The 18,275-nt window shown below is 39.4% G+C and overlaps 1 protein-coding gene across 4 annotated transcripts in view; it reads right to left on the reverse strand.

Annotated features, from left to right (window-relative positions):
• Nucleotides 1-18,275, reverse strand: part of pdk3a (pyruvate dehydrogenase kinase, isozyme 3a) — an 84,780-nt gene that overhangs the window by 19,702 nt on the left and 46,803 nt on the right. For 2 of the 4 annotated variants that reach the window (XR_005945795.1, XR_005945796.1), the window contains exons 9-11: nt 17,519-17,629; nt 10,748-10,861; nt 1,988-2,229 (exon numbers count right to left, since the gene is read on the reverse strand). Coding sequence is in view for 2 of the 4 variants with exons in the window: in XM_041210799.1 (XP_041066733.1) it covers nt 2,090-2,229; nt 10,748-10,861; nt 17,519-17,629 (365 nt within the window). In the remaining 2 variants the exon portion in view is untranslated. The remainder of the gene's footprint in view (nt 1-1,987; nt 2,230-10,747; nt 10,862-17,518; nt 17,630-18,275) is intronic. The other 2 variants (XM_041210799.1, XM_041210800.1) reach the window with 1 other exon arrangement.

The following is an 18,275-nucleotide window of genomic DNA, read 5'->3' on the forward strand; positions in this document are numbered from 1 at the left end:
GCAATACCCTCAGCATTGATAAAATTCAAACTTATATGGTGGCTAGGCAAAAAGAATGTTTTTTTTTTGGAAATGTGAAGGTGTAGGTAAGTCCTTTTCAGCAAAATATGCAAGTTTTGGCTTGCAGTCAGTTTCATTGCCCAACACATTTTTGCCAAGCTGTTTCAGGTGAATGCTGAGTTGCTGAAGACCAAGTTTGTTTTTATCAACAATTGTACCTATGTATTCAGAGACATAAATCCACTGTATAACCATTACTTATTGACACGCCATTTTTAATAACTTAAAAATAGTGCAAAGATAATGTAACATAGATTTAAAAAAGATCAGTACTTACAAATGGGTTTGTGTTTGGTTACTCTGACAGATTTTGCAATCCACAGTATGCATAGGAACACAAAGGATATTTGTAAAGGGAAATAAATACTTTTAACTACAAGGGAGCTCCCACCCCTCACCAACTGAGATTAACATCCTGTAGACATTTTGTTCCTTTAGTTGGCGAACACTACATAAATAAATCACTCAAAACAAAGCACTTGCAAGCATGCTGTTGACAATCTAGCCTGTTACAATCAGGTTGTGCTGACATAACAATTCATCTACTGTAGAAGAATGAGAATGTTCAAGCTACAGTATCTCATCTACTTCTTCAGTTCTCTGTCTGAAGGCAGGTCCTTCGCGATTATTTGCTGAACCACAGCAAAGGGCTTAGATTATTTTTACTACAGCTAGGGAAAGGATGCTTTCAGCTGAAACAGGCATCGAACCCCATGCTGTTGGCATTAATCTGATCACATGCTAGTCGTCTAGCTAACTGAACTAACCGGCCCCCCAATATCTCATCTGTTAAGCCAAATTAATGGCATCTTCTAAAAATAGCTATCTTAGTAACCTACTAGAAAAAACTTCTTGGAGGTAATTTTCAACTTTGGCAGAGTTGGGAAACTGATGGTATTGAGCTGACCAACACTTGTACACATGCCACCCAAATTCACTTTCAGCTGATCAAAGAGGAGGAAAACCAGGTGGGGTAACAATAAGCAGTCAATCCAACTATCAGTTTTTCACTCCTGCCAAAATTCGTTAGCCTCCATATTTTTAATTTAAGAAAAATTTAATGGGGAAGTATTTCATTTTTTGCACTGTGACAAATATCCTAGATGATGCAATGTAAAAACTCCAAGCCATCAAAGAATGACATTTCGCAATAACTAGATATTTCCGCTTCCCTGTAAGGTTGTAAGCAACCACCAAATTATGGGCAGTTTTATCGTGTGAAACTGGACCGTCTCTGAACAAGCTAATTACCAAAGGTCCTTACAGCTTTCAATGAGAAGACTTTCAAAACAGCAGTCCAAACCAGATGATTGTTCTGGTTCCAAAAGGAACCCTCCCACCCTGATTTACATTACTTCAGATTTTTTTACTCTTAATAGTGGAAGATGGCACCAATGCTCATCAATATTGTTCCACATCTTTCACTGTTGCAAATTCATGATCAATTTCTTAAACAAAAGTATTAGAGTCAAATGTAATTGGATTTTAAAAGGGCTAAAAAAGTCAAGCAAAAACCCTTCACTGAACAGAGATAAAGCAGCTTAAAAATAGTATGAAATTCAGTCACTTTTACTCTTATTAAAAGAAATGATTCTACATACTTTTTCTAAATCTAATTACTTCTGACAAAATAATGTTGATCATTTTAAAAAGTTTCATTTTAAGCACTGCTCCATTGATCGTTGTGTAGCTGCAAATGTTCCTTTTTCATCTTTCACTAGTCCAGAATAAATCTCCACAAAATATATTTACTTTAGAAGGATAGAGGTCAAAACATCCACATCACAAGTATTTCCTTAAAAAAAAAGACTAGTGCTGTTTGAAGTGCAAAACCGCATTTGAATAACAAGTCTTTTCCATTAACCTTGCAAGTGCTCCGAATCTCCAGTAAGAGGTTTCAACAGTAATCAATAGAAGAACTACGTACTGGCCATCTGCTGTTGATGGATCCAAGGGAAGAAACACACAAAGCTTGGGTTTCTATGAAACCAGAACACTGGTCATCAGGCTGAGGATAGAACAGGATTACCGGTTGGCCTTGTACTTGGAAGCATCCCTAGGTTCACTGCTAGGATTGCTCCAATCATCTGCTTCTGGAGTGGTCTGGTAATGCCGCCAAGCTGATTTGTTAAAAACAGGAAGTCGTTCAAATGACTCACTTGACAGAGCCTGGGAAAAACAAAAATATTTGAAATTTGAGAAGAAAAGCTTTAGCATATCACATTTTTTAAACAAAACATCATCAGCCTTAGGTCCGTGATAGCACTCTTACTCAAGACAAAGTCAACATAGGAACAAGCAAGCCATTTAGCCCGAGTCTGTTCTGCCATTCATGGCTGATCTTTTGCCTAATTCCCTATGCTCAGCTTTGCCCATATTTCTTAATACCTTTGGTTAACAAAAAAATTATCAATCTCAGATTTAAAATTAACAATGGATTTAGTTTGCAAAGAGTTCCAAACTTGTACCACTCTACACATAGAAGTGTTCCCTAACTTCACTCCTGAAAGGTCTAGCTCTATTTTTTAGACTTTGTCCCATAGTTCCAGGCTCCCCAACCAGGGCAACATTCCTCCCTACCTTATTCATTCCCCTTAATATCTTGAAAACATTGATGAAATCACTTTTTAACCTTCAAAATTCCAGGGGATACATCCTTAATTTGTGTAATCTTACTCTGAAATTTAACACTTCAAGTCCAGGTATCATTCTGGTAAATCTACACTGTACTCTCTCCAAGGCAAATATATCTTTCCTAAGGTGTGGTGCCCTGAACTGCTCTCAGTACTCCAGGTATAGTCTAACTAGGGTTTTGTACAACTGTAACATAACTTCTACTCACTTTTATTCTAGTCCTCTACATACAAAAGGCTGGCATTCCATCAGCCTTTTTGATTACTTTCTGTCCTGATCATGACATTTTAACGATATACGGGGACCCCCCAGGTCTCTTTGAATCTCTAATGTGTCAAGCATTTTACCATTGAGAAAGTACTCTATTCTAGCATTTTTAGGTCCAAAGTGGATGATCTCACATTTGCCAACATTAAAATCCATTTTCCACAGTTTTGTACGTTCACTTAATCTATTAATGTGATCATCTTGTGGCTCCCATGCCTCTGAGTCAGAAGCTCCGGGTTTAAGTCCCACACCAGGAATTGTTGGTCATGGAAGGAGTATTCATAACATAGTTCAGGCTGATAATCAACCTGCTAATCATTCCAACATTTTCACACTATTCCCCAATGGGAAAAAAGTTGGACGATACAAAACAAGCAAACATCTATTAATATTTGTAATTTTATACTTTCATCTACACTGCTTACAGCGCTGCCTGTCATTATGTCATCAGCAAACCTGGATGTGTGACTTTCTATTCTATTCCATCATCCAAGTTGTCAATACAATGAGTAGCTATGACCCTATCAGAGACCATTGATGGTGAGCACTAGTCACATCCTGTTAATTGGTGTGCCTGTCCATTATCCCTGCTCTCTGTCCCATGCCACTCGGTTAATTTCCTAACTAGGTTAATTATTTGCCTTCAATTCCATGAACTTCAACTTTAGTTAACACAGTCTCTTATAAAGGACTTATCAAGTGCCTTTGGAATCTATAAAAATAGCTTCTGGAGACATTCCTCTGTCCACTATATTGGTCAGCTCTTCAAAAAGTTTAATATGGTCCATCAGGCATGACCTACCCTTTCCAAATCCATGCTGGCTCCCTCATCAGCTGAAAAATTTCAAGGTGTTTAGTAACTATCTTTAATTATAGACTCTAGCAATTTGCTGACAACAGATGTTTGGCTAACTGTTCTATAATTGCCCAGGATACACCCCTCACCCTTCGCAAATAGAAGAATGACGTGCAATTTTCCAATCTAAAAGCATGAGAGATGAAAAGCATGGCAGCATTGAGAACACTTTGGAAGATTTTGGTTAGGGCATTACAATGTTCTCCCCTACATCCTTTAAAACCCTGTGATGGAAACTGTAGTTCTGGGGATGTATCATTCTTTTAGTGCCATTATTTTCTTGCCTATTGTTACTTTGTTTACATTAATTTTGGTGAGTTCCCATCCTTGGTCCAATAACAGTTTCCTTGAGATGTCCAGCACACTAATCCCATCTACTGTAAATACTGAAGCAAAGTATTTATTCAACATGCTCGTTTTTTTTTTCATTGACAATCTCACCAATATAGGAACATAGGAACAGGAGTAGGCCATTCAGGCCATTGAGTGTGCTTTCCTCTATTCAATTAGATCACGGCTGATTATCTACCACAACTTCACTTTTCTGCACTATATCCCTCAAATTATTAGTCTCCAGAAATCTATTGATTTCTGTTTTGAACATGCTCAATGATTGAACTTCCACAGCCCTTTGGAGTAGAGAATCCCAAAGGTTCACCATCTCAGAGTGAAGAAATCCCTCCTCATCTCAGTCTTATATGGTTTACACCTTGTCCTACGATTATGTCCCCTGATTTTAGATTCACCAACCAGGGGAAACATCTCATCTACAGTTACCCTGTCACGCCCTGTAAAAATTTTATAAGTTTCAATGAAGACACACCACATTCTTCAAAACTCAAGGGAACACAGACCCAGTCTCCCAGTTTCTCCTCATAAAACAATCCCGCCATCCCAGGGATTAATCTGGTGAGCTTCGGCTGCGGCTCCTTAGATATGGGGACCAAAACTGTACACAATACTTCAGGTGAGGTGTCACCAAGGCTCTCTACAACTGCAGCAAGACATATTTACTTTTGTACTCAAATCCCCTCACAATGAAGGCCAACATACCATTTGCCTTCCTAATTGCACCGCATGATAACTTTTAGTAACTCATGAAAAAGGACACCCAGGTCACTTTGGGACCCGCACCTCCCAACCTCTCACCATTTAAAAAATATTCTGCCTGTTTTTTTTCTACTGGTTCTCCTTTATCAAAGCTACAAGTAATATCCTCAATAAATTACAACAAGTTTGTCTAACATGATTTCCCTTTCATAAATCCATGCTGGCTCTGCCCAATCATATCATTATTTTCTAAATGTTTATTTATCACATCCTTTATAATGGATTCTAACATTTTCCCTACTACTGGCATCAAACGAGCAGGTCTGTAGTTCTCCATTCTCTCTCTTCTTCCCTTCTTGAATAGTGGGGCTACATTTGCTGCTTTCCAGTCCACAGGAATCTTTGCAGAATCTATAGAATTTTGAAAGATAACCACCAATGCATCTATTAGCTGTCTAGCCACCTCCTTCAACACTCTGGAATGAAGCTCATCTAGTCTAGGGGATTTTTAACCAAATGCAGACTGGGTGACCGCTTTGCAGAACACCTTCAGTCTGTCCGCAAGCATTACCTAGACCTCCCTGTCGCTTGCCATTTCAACACTCCACCCTGCTCTCATGCCCACATGTCCGTCCTTGGCTTGCTGCATTGTTCCAGTGAAGCTCAACGCAAACTGGAGGAACAGCACCTCATCTTCCGACTAGGCACTTTACAGCCTTCCGTACTGAATATTGAGTTCAACAAATTTAGATCATGAACTCTCTGCTCCATCCCCACCCCCTTTCCGATTTCCCCCCCCCCTTTTTTCCAATAATTTATATAGATTTTTCTTTTCCCACCTACTTCCATTATTTTTAAATGTATTTCCATCTTTCTACCCTTAATTAGCACATTCCTTAGAAAATATCACCACCTTCAACACCTCGATGGCCTTTTGTCTGTGACATCTTTTGGTTATCTCCACCTATCACTGGCTCTCTATCCAGCTCTACTTGTCTCCCCCCAACAACGACCCCCCCCCCCACCGCCCCAAGCCCAAACCAGCTTATATTTCATCTCTCTTCTATTTTTACTTAGTTCCGTTGAAGGGTCATTCGGATTCAAAACATTAACTGTGTTCCTCTCCACAGATGCTGCCAGACCTGCTGAGTTTTTCCAGGTATTTTTATTTTTGTTTTGGATTTCCAGCATCCGCACTTTTTTTGTTTTTATCTTTGTCTAGGGTATTTATCAACATTAAATCCAGTTAACTTTTCAAGTACTTCCTCTTTACTAATACTAATTACTTACAGTTCCTTAGTTTCAGAAGTCTCTTGGTTACCTAGTGTATCTGGGAGAATTTCTGTACCTTCTTCCCAGAAGATAGACACAAAGTAACTGTTTAGTTTCTCCACCATTTACCTGTTCTCCACTATAAATTTCTGTCCCCACATGTAAATGGGTCCACATTTGTCCTAGCTAATCTTTTCCTTTTCGTATACCGAAAGAAGCTTTTACAGTCCACCTTTATGTTCCTCACTAGTTTGCATTCATATTCTCTAGTCCATTTCTAAATCAGTTTCTTGGTCCTCCTTTGCTGGGTTCTAAATTGCACCCAATCCTCAGGCTTACCACTTTTTCTGGCATCCTTATAAGCCACTTCCTTTGTCATGTATTATTATCAAGTGACCCACTTGTTCCTGACCATCATTTTTCCTAATATAATTGTAAAAATTGATTGATTTTGATAGCCCTTCCAAGTTTCTTTTCATGTTCTCTTTTTATGGCTCTTCCTAACTGCTTTGTCACCCATTGCTGATCTGTGCATCTTATCCATTTGCCATGATCTGTGCTATGTTTTGAATTTTATGTGGGCTTTTTCTTTTAGTTTTATATGTTATTTATTCAGTTGTACGTGGGTTTTTTTGGCAAGCAGAACTCTTGTTTCTTTTGGGTACAACTGGCTGTATTTCATTAAATGTTTTTTGAACATCACCACTCCACTCCTCCCACCACTAACCTTCTGTTGTTTTACCCAACACTAGCTTTGTCCAGTTTACTGTGGACAGTAATAAAAACAGAAAATGTTGGAAAAACTCAGGTCTGACAGCATCTGTGGAAAGAGAGAAACAAAGTTGACGTTGAGTCTGTATGACACTTCAGCTCTAAAGAAAGGTCATACGGACTCGAAACATCAACTCTGTTTCTCTCTCCACAAATGCTGTCAGACCTGTTGAGTTTTCCCAGCATTTTCTGTTTTTATTTCCAGCACCCGCAATATTTTGCTTTTATTTTACTGTGGACAGTCTCTGTCTCATGTCCTGAAGTCAGCCTTACCAAAATCTACAATCAGTGACATTTCACATTTTTCCCTTTCAAAACTATGATATACTTGACCATATTATGAATAATATTAAATAAATGTTCATCCACCATTAGGACAGTAACTAAATTTGCCTTTTAATTATTATAAAATCTGGTATGGAATGCCCCCTGGTTGGTTCTGGGACACTCTTTCAGAAAACTATCCTGAACACACAAGAAATTCATTATCTTTCTGACTTGTGCTAATCTGCTTGTCCTATGAAAGTTAAAATCTCCCATTAAGGTACTCTGCCTTTGCCACATGCTTGTCTAATTTCTACATTTCTGAATTCTACCACCACAGTTACTACCAGGGAGGCCTTCACACAATTACTACTATAGTCACAAATATTTTTCTACTTAATTCTACCATAAGTTTCCAATGCCTGCTTAACTCTTTTTCTATCCTTGCATCTTATCTTACCATCAATAGTGATCTCATCCTTAATCACTCAAACCTTCTAAAATTTTCCCCATCTCTCCCATAGACCTTGTAATCTGGCAGTTCCCAGACCTGACTGTTTTGCAGCATGTCTCAGTAATGGCAACCAAGTCAAACCATCTTGCATTGCAATTCATTCAATTTGTTCCTTATACTCATGTGTTTGTATAAATAACACCTATTTGGTCCACATACCCTAACCTGTCCTAACATCTTACTCAGGTTTCTTATTGGTCTCTCCTGGTTTAATTACTTTACAAAATTTTAGTTTTCCCTTTACCTGCATCATCCAAAGCATGATTTTAGACTGTTACTCCAGCTGCTTCCCTTTTGTTTGTCTTCACACTATTATTTATACTACCTTTTCTACCTGAGCCCTTTCCACCCCACTTACTAGATTAAAGTCCTCATGACCACTTGGATCCTGATCCTAACCCAGTTCAGCTGCAGCCTGCCCCACTAGGACAGGGAACAGTTCCTTCCTGTCCAGTACTTACTCGTGCTACTGTCCCATAAAACTGAATCCCTCTTTCCCACTTAACTCTTCAACCACATGTTCATCTCCCTAATCTGCTTATCTCTATACCAATTTGCATGTAACTCCACAGATTTAAATGTTAAGCTGCACCCCAATACATGAGCAGTACAAAATCCCACAACTACTATTCTAAAAAAATGTTTTAAATCAGGATTTCGCTAAATGACAGTTATAACCAGATGACTCTGAAATCTGTGTACCACAATCTATTATTCAGAAATGTGCAGCATAAGCTAAACAAAATTGACAAGGTTGGGAACTTTTGGAAGCTCTAAGAACTGTTAATCATTCTCATTATTAACTAATTTTGGAACATGATAGCAAATTAAATTTGGTCACAGCGACAGGAAAACTGTGCAGAAATGAGTGCGATTTGATTGATGGAAAATACAGTAACCAAAAATGAGAATTTTATTTCCTCTCTTCTTTCTGAATGTATCCTTCATCAAAGTGTTGTTCCATGGACAGCCACTGCACTCCATGATGGTTAAGGGAAACAATTTTTTTTTAAACAGAAGAATTAATATTTTCAAACTACAGGCAGAAATAAAGAAGCCACTGCAAACATTCTGAATATAGATTTTACTCGTCACACCCCACACTTGAATTCTCCTGTGTGTTAATTGTATAAATTAAGGTTAAGTGTCCACAGGTGACGGGTACTCACTGGATAATTACTTATGTACATCCCACCAGAGTTGGATTTACAGTGCTGCTATGATCATATAGTAGTTAGTACTTCGCATTACGGCCGCAGCAACTTCAGTTCAAATCAGAATTACAGCACAGGTTATCGTAGATGCTTTAGGTTGCCTTGTGCCTGAGCTCGCTCCCATCAGGAGTAGCGGCTACTGTCCAAGAGCCGGTCCACAGGAACCTGCACCTCCACCAATGTGGGTTCATGTGGCTGGCAGAAGAGAGGGCACGGGCTGCTGGGGTGATCAGAGTCAGGGACATGCTGGATGGCAGAGCAGCGGGCAGGAGGGCACCACAGGTACTGGCGCATCACGCATCTGTTGATGTCCTGCTTGCGGCCAAAGCCATCTACAGCCTTAAAACCATGGTGTCAGACTCGACTGCACTTAAGGTGTTGAGGGGCTCAAGCGTATGGTGGTCTCCCATCTGAACTGACCCTGGTTTGGATGGAATTTCACTTTTGGCCCTGTGTCCCGAAACCTCCGCCCCACAATTTCTCACAGAAAGTCCCTCTGTGCCATTCCACTCTGCATGGAGGGGTTTCCTCTACATGCTACTGCACACCCTTCACTTCTCGCCTTTGTCAGCTGTCCAGGCATGCTGTGTTGTTCCGTCCTGCCGTCTAGAGGTGATAGGGACCACCTAGTGGAGGGCTCTCTACATGTGAGTCCTCCCCTGTACCATTGGGGATTTGGTGTGGAGGGTGTTGGATGCAGCAGTTCCACACAATAGAAGGTTAAGGTAGTTCACAGACTCCTAGGCTGCCTGTATTTTCTGCGGCCTTACGGAGTCCATTTTCCACGTATACATAGACTGTATGAGGCTGCAGCCCCGTTTTGGTTATTTGAAGGGTCTGCTCCTCAAATTTTGGTTGTACGTCAGCCCCACACCCCAGATCTTTGGTCACCCAGTGCAGGTGGTGGTGGGCAGGGCACAGAACTCGTCAGCCTGCTCCTAAATTGTAAAAAATTGAGGCCCCAGCACAGACCCCTGTGGGACTCCACACATCACATCCTGCCAATCAGAAAAAGACCCATTTATGCATACTCTGTTTTCTGCCAGCCAGCCAATCTTCTATCCATACTAATGTGTTACACCTACGCTATCAGCTTCTATTTTCCACAATAACCTTTGGTGTGGCATCTCATCAAATGCCTTCTGGAAATCCAAGTACAGCACATCTACAGGCTCCCCTTTATTCACAAAGTATGTTACTCCTTCAAAGAACACCAATAAATTGGTTAAAAATGATTTCTCTTTCACAAACCATGCTGACTCTTCCTGATTACCTTGAGTTTCACTAAGTGCCCAGCTATAATCTCCTTAATGATCATTTCTAACACCTTCCCCATGACTGACGTCAAGCTAACTGGCCTATAGTTTCCTGTTTGCTGCTTCCCTCACTTGTTGAATAGAGGGTTATATTTGCTAGTGTGTGTGCTTGCCGCTCTTCCATGATTATATCTGCACCTGGGTGTCCCACCCTGGAGAGGAAGCACATGCTTAAGGCCTTCTGCGATCAGTAGCCACTGTAGGGGCTGGAGTACATTATCAGCCCTCGTTATGATATTTTAATTTCATAAGTTTCTGTTGAAGTTTTTGCTTTAGTTACAGTATTTTTGGTTTTAGTTACAGGACCCCTTTAAAGGATTATTCCTTAGTTAATTTGTTGATTTGATTCTTGTTTGCTCAAAAGATTATGAAAAGAGACACTAATTGACACCAGTGGGTTGTAGAGTTGGAACTATACATTTGTAATGTTTCACTTTGTGAATAAATCTAAAACTAAGTAAAGATTGACTTCTGGTCTCCTTCACCAACTGGCTGTAAAAAGGTTAATACTTTGCTGATGTTTGCTGACCTTAAGATAGATGACTGCATCTGTACCCACGCCTTCCATGGAATACAGTTTGAGGTCCCCTTGAAAATACCGAGCATATAGGCGGGAGATTGGCAAGCCATATCCAAATCCAGCCTGCAAGCAGAAATTAAAAGCCAGTTTACAGCACAACAGCACCATAACAATGCCGAACTTAGATTAGCCAAAGGTCCAGAATAATCAGAGTAATTTGTGACTTAAAAATATATTTCTCTCTGCAACTGAAACTGAAGTCAAGTTTGAAAGGATAAGATATGGAATATCCTGATTTTTTTTTTCATACAGTTGCATGGGTGTCAATCAAACAGCTAAAGCCACAAACTCAATGTCCAAGGCATCATAAGGAGCACATGATTTTACCATTTTACTGAAAAGATGTGTTGCATTAAAGGGAATTAAAATCTAAAATTAGGACCATTGTACCTAAAATGCCAAAGGTTTTGCTACTATTTATGTAAAGGTAGCATAAGTTTCAGCCCATGAGCAGATTTCTTTGTATGAACTGCATAGTGTTGCCAATAAATCGGTGCTCTTTGGTAAGTGGAATGCCAGTTTTAGAATCTTTTCCATAAATAAGGAATTTTTTTTATTGACCATTGTTATGCAAGGTTTATTACAAAACCTACCTCAGGACTTTCACATACAATGACAAAATATGAGAGCAAACCATTTTAAGCAATTGATGCAAATACAGGCTACATGAAAATATTTTTATGAAAATTGATGTTGAAAATAACTTCATATTATTACAAGACTGGTGCTGCAATGCACCAGTAAAACCCATATTTGAATATGAATATGCACCAAAGTACCAAGAAGGTGAATTGATGGATTTGATTCTAAAAGATTAAGCCTCTGGACAATATCTTACAAGCTGACTAATCAACAATCACTAGCTTGATTTGTTGATAGTTACTAACTCCACTGGTTTGGATTATCGGACATGTAGAGGTAAGGGTATTAATTTAACCAACCTGTATAACTATAATTGATCTTACAACAAAATAAATTTTAAAATAAAACAGGAAAACCTTGGGAAGCCTCAGCAAGGAAATAAATTACTGGGGCAGTGTTTGCCACAAGAGGTTACAGTAGACAAAAGTAAAATAGTGTATATGCTGGAAATTTGAAAACAGAAAAATTCTGGAAATGCTCAGCAGCTGAGGCAGGTCTTTGGACAGAGAAACAGAGTTATAATGTTTTAGGTGGATATCCTTTTGTCAGACCTGGAAAAAGTTAGTCATTTGGAGATGTAACAGATTTCAAGTGCATACTATACTATACACCAATTATAAAAAGGCAGGCTATGTTGTTTCCATGTATGAGGAATGAGCTAACGTATGCTCCAAGAACTGCTACTTAATAGAAAAAGATAGCCAGTTTTCTTGAAGTTTGTGTGAAGGGACTTACAACAGGTTAAATGTCTAGAACAGTGGGAAGTGAACAAAGTTCAATGGGCTGGAAACAAGTGCAAGAGGAGAAAGAATATTGGGTCACAAAAACTAGCCATGAGTAAATCAACTATATTGTAGCAAATGGTGAAAATAATAAGCTGAAGCTGATTATTTTAAACAAATTTGGCACCATATGAAAAAATTGAATACAATAACTGGACAACTAGAGACATGATAGCAAAAGGGTTGAGGTCTCGTGATTTAGCTCTGAAGGAGAAATATTTAATCCCAGGGTGTGCTAGTTGTTAGTATCTAGCCAAACTCAGAAGCTGGTTGGCTAAAACTATCTAGCAAACACAAGGTATAGCTAAGCTTCTAGCTGGCACTGCTACATATAACAGTTAAAAGGGAAAAGTGACAAGGAGTACTTTGTTTACATTATCTCCTATCCCCATTAACAGAAGTTAGGATTGTTCCTAGTTTATGTTTTACGGGCACAATCTTGGGCCTACATTCCCTCTGAGCTGTTCTTGTGATGTGTGTTACTGGGCAGTCCATCAGATTTTGATGGAAGCTAGCTCTTTAGACTTGCCTGATAACAATCAGGAGCCATCCAAATCTCATTACTGGAGCCAATAGTTATTTTTTTCAAGGTCTGAAATCTACTAGATGTAGGTCAGTTATATCTTTAAACTGCATCCCAGAGACACTCGAGCAGATTACAGAACCAAATGTTAAGTCCTCAAAGTGATGAATATTACACATTTATAAGGAGAAACAAAGAAAAATGAGGGGAGGGAGTGTTGAGACAGAGAGGTCTCCAACCAAGTTACTGTCAGAAAGATGATAGAAAACTGAAAATCTTCAATGTACGTAGTTATCTACGGTGGTTTTTATTCAAGTACGTGAATGGGTAGTTAGTGTTTAAAAGATCTAATATGAATAGCATGGGGTACAGGGATTCATAAACATTCTAACATCATAGAAAAACCCATCAGAATCTAAGGAGTAGTTAAATACCAGTAACCTCAGAACTTATCACTTCATGTTTAATTTATAAAACAGATGTGCAGATATTAAGATAGCTGAAACCTAGTAAAGGATTGGCTCCATGATTACTTGCTCATTTAAAACTAAAAATATTATACTTCACGGAAAGAAAAGCCATCCTCTTGCTTTAATTCCATATCGAAGATTAAATGCAATTCTACTGCCAAGATAACTGGTCCTCCAGAGTAGATTTATGCCAGTGAAAAAGATAAAGTTGAAATCACAATTATGATTTCATCAAAGTGTGATGAACTACATCAGATGAAAAGTACGATAAATGAAAGGAATTATTTTTAAAGTGCATCCTATGTACATAATTTTTAAAAAGGTAAAACTCTCCCAGCTTGTAGCAAATGCTACTTTTATTAACAAATTCCTCTTTGCAACTTTGAGCCTAGACCTGTACCTGGGAACATGTTGAATGAAGCAATTAAAACAATTTGAAAAGTTTTCAGGTAACCTAGAAATATACATTTGTTAGCTATGCAGATGCCAATCTGAGGAGCCAGAGATGAAAAACTTGTTATGACCAGGTGAAAAGAAAGAAACTCGCTCCCCTCCATTCAACCTCCTTGACTGGTCACAACAAAGGTTTAAGTTTCTTTTTCATAAGGCTATGCCTTTTTCAAATCCAAATGTATTTAACTATTTAGGCAGTAAGCAATAAGGAGCCAGTCAAACAAGGCTTTCTTAAGTCAAAGAAAGAGCAATTTATTAACCACTAAACCAGAGAAAAAAAATAAAAAATGTGATGTCACACACAGTTATCAGAAATAAGGGCACTTGAGTCTAATTTAAAAAGTTAAGAATATACGCTTAAGTGTCCTTTGATGTGCTCAAGGCATAGATTGTTAAATGTTGTGGCCGATTGAGATTAGCTGGTTTCGTGGATGCTGTCAGATGTAGATGTTACAATTATTATGCGGTCTCTGTTCGCTGGTAGGTTTCTGATAGTTGGCTTCTTGAACCGGGTGACACACACCTTTTTCCAAAAGAGAGAGGGAGAGAGAGCACAGCTTTCCAGCCTGTTTCTTCTGCTGGAAACTTTCTTGACACCCTCTGTGTCACTTACAATCCCTTTGCAGTACGTGGAGCCTGGCCTGTTATACTTTACCCATTGTGTATTTCCAGGAGGTTTTGGGTGGGTATGTCTGTGGCAGCCATTGTTTCAATATCCAGCACTTTGCATTTTAATGTCCCTTCCTTATTTAGTGTTGAGTTTTGGTGGATCTTTGAATTATAGGAAATGGCCCTCTTTTCACACTGAGGGCATCTTGTTTGCTTTTTCACCTTCGCTTTGGATGGTAGCCCTTTTTAAGTAGTTTGTTCCGTCTCATTTCAAATTGCAAAATTTCCAGTCAGTTGAAAGTAGCACAAGCAGATTTCAGAATTAAAGGGTTTTGTGACAAAGTTGGCACTCACTTTTCTTAGCTCAGTCATTCAGAATAGCACCCCCAAGAGAAACCCCAACACCAATTTCCAGGTTAATCCACAAAACTACTTATGTTATTGGGGCACTTTCTTCAGCAGCTGTTCTGTCTCCTTGAACTCAGTTGGTTTCTCTGCAGCTGTTGGGGATGTTGTCACTTTCAATCCTGCTAGGTCATTGCCAAAGAGCAGGTCGACCCTGTCCACAGGCAAGCTTGGGATGACTCCCTTGATCACCAGTCCTGACACAAGGTTGCACTCAAGGTGCATTCAGTATAAAGGAGGTTGGCATGAATCCCACTTAAGTACGCTTTAACAACACCTTGGCACTTTCTGCACTCTCTGGTGGAAAGGTCATGCCTTTTCCCAGCAGTAGAGTTTGGCTGGCCCCTGTATCCCTCAGTATCACTATAGGCTTACTTGTCTTGCTCTGGGGAAACATGGCCACTCTACCTTCCGATACAAAATCCTTGTAACTCTCACGAGTTTTTTTAAACTCACCCGCACTCTCAGTAGTGCATCTACAGGGATGTGCTATCGCAGTCAGGGGCATAGCCTGGTCTACCATGCTCTTTGTCTGACTCCCATTTTCTGTTTGGAGCTCGTGTACCCCAACAAATCACACGGGTTTATCCCATAACCTCCAGGAATCAATGCACAGGTGTCCTACCTTGTGGCAGTTAAAACACACAGGCTTCTTGTCCTCACTACTCTTCTCAGCATCATCCTTTCTAGTCTGAGGAGGACCCCGTGTTTCCAGCTGTCCCTTCTCATGGGTGCTGTTTCCCATCACTCTCCCACCATCTAACCTTTTCAGCTGGTTGGGGTTGACTAGGGAAGGGTATTCTTCGGATGGAGATTTATGAATAAGCTCTTAATCATCGGCCAGGATTCTGTTCCTCTATCTGAGTTCTTACCTGGAAAAGTATGGAGGTTTTGAACTCCACAAGAATTATTTCACGAAGGTTTTCATAGGTGGCCTCAATTTTAAGTGCTTGTACCCACTGGTCAAAAGTGAGCTACTTAAGCTGTTCAAATTCCAGGTATGGAATTTCTGATGGCACATCTCCAGCACTAACTGGCTGGCACTTCAAATAGCCCTTTCTGATGCCTCATAGCTGGTTGCACTTTCCTCAGGCAAGAGGGAGTAAACCTCGTGAGCTCTTCCCTTCAGCTTACTTTGCAACAACAAGGACCAGTGTTGGGCTGGCCACTTTAAAACTGTTGGGCTACCTTTTTGGAACTCCACCTCCAAATGCCCAGCTACACCTTTTAATTCTTCCAATGAGTACCCTTAACTTCTGGCCAGTTTTCTTATCTTGCTCTACGAAAGCATTGATATTGAATGTGGACATTTTAGCACTTCAGTATTATGGATCCAAGAAAACCTTTTGCAATGTTTAAATTGCTTTTGAAGGAAGCATTTCTTTTCCCACTCCAATTTTTCCGCCTGTCTGTGGGAACAAATTGCCATTATGAACCGCCAATTTTATTATGACTGGGTGAGGAGGAATGAACTGGCTCCCCTCTGTTCAACCTCCTCGGTTGGTCACAACAAAGATTTAAATTTGTTTTTCACAAGGATATGCCTTTTCAGAATCCAAACGTATTTAACTATTAATGCTGCGAACAATAAGGAGCAAATCAAACAAGGTTTTCTTGAGTCAAACAAAGAACAAATTTATAAGCACCATAAAACATAACGACACACATAGCACCCGAGTTGGGTTAGTTGATTTTCTGGATGCGGTCAGATGTAGATGTTACAATTATCATGAAATCTCTTCGCTGGTAGGTTTCTGATAGTTGGCTTCTTGAACCGGGTGACACACACCTTTTTCCAAAAGAGAGAGGGAGAGAGAGCACAGCTTTTCAGCCTGTTTCCTCTGCTGAAAACTTTCTTAACACCCCGTGTCACTTACAATCCCTTTGCAGTAGCTGCAGCCTGGCCTGTTATGCTTTACCTATTGTGTATTTCCAGGAGGTTTTGGGTAAGCCTGTTTGTGGCAGCCATTGTTTCAATATCCAGCACTTTGCATTTTAATGTCTCTTCCTTAAGACACTGATGAGTTTTGGTGGATCTTTGAATTATAGGAAACGACCCTCTTTTCACGTTCCGAGGGCATCTTGTTTGCTTTTTCATCTTCACCTCAGATGGTTGTCCTGTATTTTTAAGTAGTTTGTTCCACCTCATTTCAAATTGCAAAATTTCCAGTCAGTTGAAAGTTGAAAAAACAGATTTCAGAATTAAAGGGACACAGTTTTGTGACAAAGTTGGCACTCACTTTTCTTAGCTCAGTCATTCAGAACAGCACAGCCAACTAAGTCCCAAACACCAACTTCCATATTAATCCACAAAACCACTTATGTTATTGGAATGATTCTGTAGGATAACTGTGTTGTTAGTCAAGAAGTATATAGCTGAGATTAGTGTTTATAACAAAAAAAACACTTCTTTCTTAATTAAATACTCTTTCCCTGTCAACATTCTGAATTTGGGATGTGGATATCTTTTGGCAAAGGAAGGACAAGTGTACAAGTAAATAAAAAATAATCAAACAAACCACCTGGTCACTATTCTGTCAGCTCCATAACATGACAGATGATATTTAAGATACTTTTAAACATAAGATATTAACACTCTGACTTTCTTTTGATAATTAGCTACAACTTAGCATACATATAAAAAAGCGATATCAATGATTTGCTATCTTGGTCACATTTCCAAAACAATTACATTCAATTTTGGAAATTAATAGCTTCTAAGAAAGATATGCTAATCTCTAATTTTGTGCAGTTTATCATCTTAAAAGTTGATTTTTTTGGGGATATTTGATTCTACAGCTCCTTGTAGCGAGTGGATAATGTAAGAAGCACATACCAGAGGAGCAGCCTGTGATGGTTGCAAGCTGGGGCTGGGAGCAGTTGAATACATATAATTAAATAGACGGTCAATCTTCCGCAGAGGAACACCGCCCCCTTTATCAGATATCTGCACAAGTAGAAAAATGATTGAAGACAAAGCTAAACAATTTAGTTACCTTCCCCAACAGACTCTATGGATGGCATGAAATGTTGGATGGAGAGAAAAAAAAAGAATTTTAATGAATGATTAAAACCGTTTCTCACAGATAGTCCAACTTTATTATTCAATAGTACTTCCACCCATGAAAGTTAAGAATAGTTTTTCCAGGAGAAGATTGTCTTTTGTTGTGCACTCAAATGTGTCTCCAAGAGAACTTCACAAAATTGTGTATCGAACATATGAAATAGAAGCAGAAGGCGGCCATTGGCCCCTCGTGCCTGCTCCGCCATTCAATAAAATCATGGCTGATCTGTCTGTGTTTCAAATTCCACATTCCCATCTACCCCCAATAACCTTTGATTCCCTTGTCTAACAAGAATCTTTCTACCCCCGCCTTAAAGATATTCGATGACCCTGCCTCCACCACCTTCTGAGGCAGAGTGATGCACAACCCTCAAAAAAAAAAATTCTCCTCATCTCCATCCTAAAAGTGCACCTCTAATTTTAAAACAGCGCCCCCTAGTTTTGGACCCACCCAGAAGAGGTAACATCCTTTCCATTTCCACCTTGTTGAGACTGTTCAGGATCTTATATACTTCAACCAAGTCACCCC

This window comes from Carcharodon carcharias, chromosome 18 (genome assembly GCF_017639515.1).
Source record: "Carcharodon carcharias isolate sCarCar2 chromosome 18, sCarCar2.pri, whole genome shotgun sequence".
NCBI lineage: Eukaryota > Metazoa > Chordata > Chondrichthyes > Lamniformes > Lamnidae > Carcharodon > Carcharodon carcharias.